The following is a 5,434-nucleotide window of genomic DNA, read 5'->3' as shown; positions in this document are numbered from 1 at the left end:
AATAATAATTGCCGGAGGCGAGCTCCGCGAATTCTATGTTCTTCGGAACAGATTTAAATACATCGGAATGAAATTTTTTATTGTAAAGTCGATTTAAAGTTATTTTATAAACATTAAGTTATTTCGTACATGTCAATTTGTTCTATGGAAATCGCTTTATTATTTTATAGAAATATTTTTTGTGTATCTATTGTATACTGAGTTAAAGTAGATACTCTCAGCTTTATTTTAAGCTAAATTAAGTCGTTAAATATTCATGGGAACATAACCTATAATTGATGTGAACTTCTCCTTACTTCAGTTTCCAAAGTCGAGATTTTTGCACTTTGTATTAGTACTTGCAATTTTTTAATTTTTAGATGCGACATCGCGATTTCTTTTAAATTTGTTGTATACTGAGTTAAAGTAGACACTTTCAGCTTTATTTTGAGCTAAATTAAATTATTAAATACCTACGGGAACATCATTTATAATTAACTTGAAGTTTCCCTTACCTCAGTTTCCCAAGTCGAGTCTCGCACTTTGTATTAGTCCTCGACATTTTTTAATTTCTAGATGCGACATCGCGATTCTTTATTAATTTATTGTATACTAAGTTAAACTAGACACTTTCAGCTTTAATTTAAGCTAAATTATATATCAAAACTCCCACGCAAATGCAACGAAACATCAAATTAAAGTTTCCCATTAAAATAGTCAATTTATACTCCAAAATCGACTTACTCAATGAAAGCGAACTTATTTTATAAAATCATCGATCTCATGGGACTTTCTATAAAACTGTCTTTATTTATCTGTTCCAGGGAGATCCGTCAGAAAGCGAACGTGACGTTCCATCCGGAGAACAACACCGTCAGCTACTTCTATCGTCGATGGTGGTACTTCGAGCCGGAGCTGACCAACGGCTCTCTGAGCGACAATGTCACGCAGCTGAACACCGTCGCGATCGTGAGTACAGTGACCTTGAATCAAACGATATACTTAAATGCCTAGCCTTTACTCAGCCGCGATGATTTTTACACCGCGCGTCGCCGATAAACGCGGCGGCTCGATTAAAATCACCTACGTCGGATTAAATTAACGACCGATTTTCCGTCTACGATTTCCTGCCGTCGTTGACAGAAAAACGGTGCTTCGAATTTTCCTTCGTTGATACTGCACAAAGAAACGGTGGTTAACGATTATTACGCGGAACGATAGCGCGGCGATCGTGCGAATAAATAACGCATAGACCGCGAATTGCAAAATATGCAACAATGTTTTACGCATCGCAAACGCGACACAGAAGTTCGAACCAAAGAACATTGATTTTTAACGGGAGACGTTGTTAAACAATTGATAAAATTAGCTGGTCCAGTCCATAAATAACGTGCACTCGCAGACATTTATTTTATTTATCTCGCTCATTTTTCTTTTGCTTTCACCTCGCCAACAACAAGAGGTCACCACCGCAAATAACTTCCACGTTCATTCGCTTCGTTCTTCTTATTATCGTTTCTTTATATGTTTAATAAAAAAAAAAAAAAAAACAATAACCGAGCCAGTAAATATCACCTACTCCTCTTTATACTGTTTATCTTGTTTTTTATATTTCTGTTTCGTTAAAAACTCGACTGAAATGTAAATGACTCTATTGAATTATTCTAGCTTCAATTGTATTTCTTCTGTTTCCACCCTTTTTATTGTCAACCCTTATTTTTCGCGGGTGGAAATAAAGCGTCCCGTCTCCCGGTGACTCACAGAGTTCGATCCGAACAATAGGTTGCTTACGCCACTGGATATAATAGTTCGCCGCGTCTACGAGCGCCAGAAATGTTTCGAGGTTATGTTTCGGATACAGCGAAGATACGGGATCGCCGAAGATGCTTCGTTACGCGGCGCGATATCGTCGAAAGCCTTTCGCAAATCGATTCGACACCGTCGACAGCGAATACATTGACCTACGCACTCTCGACGGTGTCTTCGTCGCGCTCGTTTGTCCGCCGATTAATTAATCGTTTCTCGCCGCAATTAATTCGTTCGCGCGTTAACGCGTTGGATTATTCGCTTTCGGTAAAAGCGGTGTCGAAAACGTGTGCGCGCCGCGTTGAAATCGAAGCCTTCGTATCTGTTGGTTCGACAACGCGGACAAAACATTCGCCGCCTCGTATCGGCGACGCTCGCGCGAAAAAAAAAACTTGTTCCTATCTTAGATCTCTGCCGATCTTATATCTTCCTGGGAATACTAAGCGCGACCGATAACGAAAGAAATCTACGCAGAATTATTTCAGAAACTTTTACTGCGTTTAGAAGATCGTTAGATTTGAAATCGACGCGAAGCGGCCTCGGTCTTTCGCGAATTTAAAAAATGATTATATCAGTATGATTTATTCTATTTTTTCCTTAGTTTAAAATAGACACTTAGCCATATAATTAGAGTTAAGTTACATTAGAAAACTCCCACGGTAACATACTTTAAAATCGACATGAAAAGCTAGGTTGGAGTTAACCTCAAAATTCGAGAAGTTTTCCTCGATGTCATTAGTCCATTTTTTGCTATATTTCACAACAATTTCTTTATTCCATCTTATCTTATTATAACCTATCTGAAAGTAGACGCTTCTAGCTTTAATTTAAGCTATATGGCATAATAAAATATCCACGAGAACGGTTAAAATCTAATTTCTTAAATATTACAAAATATCGTATACACGAGAAAACTGTAGACTGAACAAATTAATTAATTAATCTGTCTAATAATTCGGTTCTCGGTTGTTTTTTCAGTCGGCGAAGCACAAGACGCGTTTCTGGGACCCTATACTGCAGAGCACCCTGTCGTTCATGCTGTCCAACTCGGAGGTGCACACGACGAAGACGGTGAACGAGCTGATATTCGCCGGCTACGAGGACACCCTGATCGGTCTTGGAAAAATGGCCGCCATGGAGACCGACATACCGCCGTTCGACAAGTTCGGCTGGTTCTACATGGTGAGAAGATATCTACTATATCGCGCGCATATCGATCGATCGATCGCGGTCTCTCGTAGTCGCGATCGGTTCCTTCGCGACGGTAGCGTTGTGTCTCGGCTGAGAAATTGTTTATTTAATTGTGTCGAGGGCGCGCAGAAGGTCGAAGATGCGATTTGCGCGCTGTGTGGCTGCAACGGCATTGCACAGCCGACGATAAATTATTCGCAGCGAGGACTTAAATTGCTACTGAATAGGACAGGTCACGTGTAGGTCGCTGAATGACGAATGAAAAGCAATGGGAGGCGTATTATGATTTAATTTGTCGCGCGTCACGCGTCCAACGTTTATGGCCAACCAATGCGTGCACCTCGCGACGACGGCGCGCGGCACCTCGCGTTTTTGCTTCATCTTTTCGAGAACGAAAGCCGGCGGAACGGAGAGGAGCGGAACGGAACCTGGCTGTGTGACGGCCGGTTTCATTTTTCGATTTTCCGACAAAAATGCGCTCCGTTTCGACAGAGGAACGGCTCGACGATGTTCGACGGCCACTTCAACATGGACACGGGGGCTGCGGACATCAGTCAGTTCGGTGTGGTGAAGAAGTGGAACTACAAGGACACCACCAGGTTCTTCAGGAGCCCGTGCAACGTCGTCGAGGGCAGCGCCGGCGAGTTCTGGCCGCCGTATCGTCAGAAGGACGAGATCTCGCTGTTCAGCGGCGAATTGTGCAGGTCAGTAACACACGCGTCGACGGTGGCAACGTGAAAGGGAAGCCGCGCCCCTGCCTGCCACCGTTCGCTAATTAGTCCCGTCTGCGAGCGCTAAATCGAGCGTCGTCGTCGAACCTTCGCAATCTTAATTCCCACGTACGCCGCGTTAACCTCCGGGACATGCAAATTGGATCGTCCGGCAATCCTGTTCGAAAGACGCCGCCACTTCCCGAGTGTCGATCAGTCTGCCGCAGCTCAAACCAGCCGCGTAATGCTAATTAAATTCGTTGACGATGTCCGAATCGTTTAGGGTTCACGCCAGGAATTCCTCTGACATTCTTCTCCCAAGGTAATCAACAGTTTGGGGTGAGTTCATGACCTCTTCCGGGATATTTTCGGTTTTAGATATGATTTTTCACATGTTATTACACTCAAATTAGTATAATTTCAACTGGACACTTCCACCTTTCAAACGAGCACCATAATATTAAATTCGATCTATGGGAAAGTCCCATAAAAATAATTGAAACTTTCCTCCGAAATTTCTCTATCTCGCCGCTACCCCATTTTTGTCACCCCGTCAGTTTTTTAATTTTTCAGAGGGGTTCCATGCAAATCAAAATAACCAAACTAAACCCATCTTAAAGTAGACACTTCCAGCTTTCAAACGAGCACCATAATATTAAACTGGCTCTATGGGAAAGTCCCATAAAAATTGTTCAAACTTTCGTTCGAAATTCCACCACTTTGCCGCTACCCCATTTTTGTCACCCCGTCAGTTTTTTAATTTTTCAAGGGGGTTCCCGGCAAATCAAATTAACCAAACTTAACCTATCTTAAAGTAGACACTTCCAGCTTTCAAACGAGCACCATAATATTAAATTGGCTCCATGGGAAAGTCCCATAAAAATAGTTCAAACTTTCGGTCGAAATTTCACCACTTTGCCGCTACCCCATTTTTGTCACCCTGTCAGTTTTTTAATTTTTCAAAGGGGTTCCTGGCAAATCAAATTAACCAAAGTAAACCCATCTTAAAGTAGACACCTCCAGCTTTCAAACGAGCACCATAATATTAAAATGGCTCTATGGGAAAGTCCCATAAAAATAGTTCAAACTTTCGGTCGAAATTTCACCACCTTGCCGCTACCCCATTTTTAACACCCCGTCAGTTTTTTAATTTTTCAAGAGGGTTCCCGGCAAATCAAATTAACCAAAGTAAACCCATCTTAAAGTAGACACTTCCAGCTTTCAAACGAGCACCATAATATTAAATTGGCTCTATGGGAAAGTCCCATAAAAATTGTTCAAACTTTCCGTCAAAATTTCACCACTTTGCCGCTACCCCATTTTTAACACCCCGTCAGTTTTTTAATTTTTCATGGGGGTTCCCGGCAAATCAAATTAACCAAAGTGAACCTATCGTAAAGTAGACACTTCCAGCTTTCAAACGAGCACCATAATATTAAATTGGCTCTATGGGAAAGTCCCATAAAAATTGTTCAAACTTTCGGTCAAAATTTCACCACTTTGCCGCTACCCCATTTTTGTCACCCCGTCAGTTTTTTAATTTTTCAAGGGGGTTCCCGGCAAATCAAATTAATCAAACTTAACCTATCTTAAACTAGACACTTCCAGCTTTCAAACGAGCACCATAATATTAAAATGGCTCTATGGGAAAGTCCCATAAAAATAGTTCAAACTTTCGGTCGAAATTTCACCACCTTGCCGCTACCCCATTTTTAACACCCCGTCAGTTTTTTAATTTTTCAAGGGGG

The 5,434-nt window shown here is 41.7% G+C and overlaps 1 protein-coding gene across 1 annotated transcript; it reads left to right on the top strand.

Moving 5' to 3' along the window:
- Positions 1-803: 803 nt before the first annotated feature.
- Positions 804-3,729, top strand: LOC144478128 (protein croquemort-like; the record flags this gene model as incomplete). Its single annotated transcript, XM_078195845.1, has 3 exons — positions 804-948; positions 2,764-2,967; positions 3,469-3,729. Coding segments are annotated over 3 exons (595 nt in total), but the record flags the coding sequence as incomplete, so codon positions are not given.
- Positions 3,730-5,434: the final 1,705 nt, after the last annotated feature.

This window comes from Augochlora pura, unplaced genomic scaffold (genome assembly GCF_028453695.1).
Source record: "Augochlora pura isolate Apur16 unplaced genomic scaffold, APUR_v2.2.1 APUR_unplaced_847, whole genome shotgun sequence".
NCBI lineage: Eukaryota > Metazoa > Arthropoda > Insecta > Hymenoptera > Halictidae > Augochlora > Augochlora pura.
Note: the sequence above shows the minus strand (reverse complement) of the source record. Positions and strands in the feature narration are given on the sequence as shown.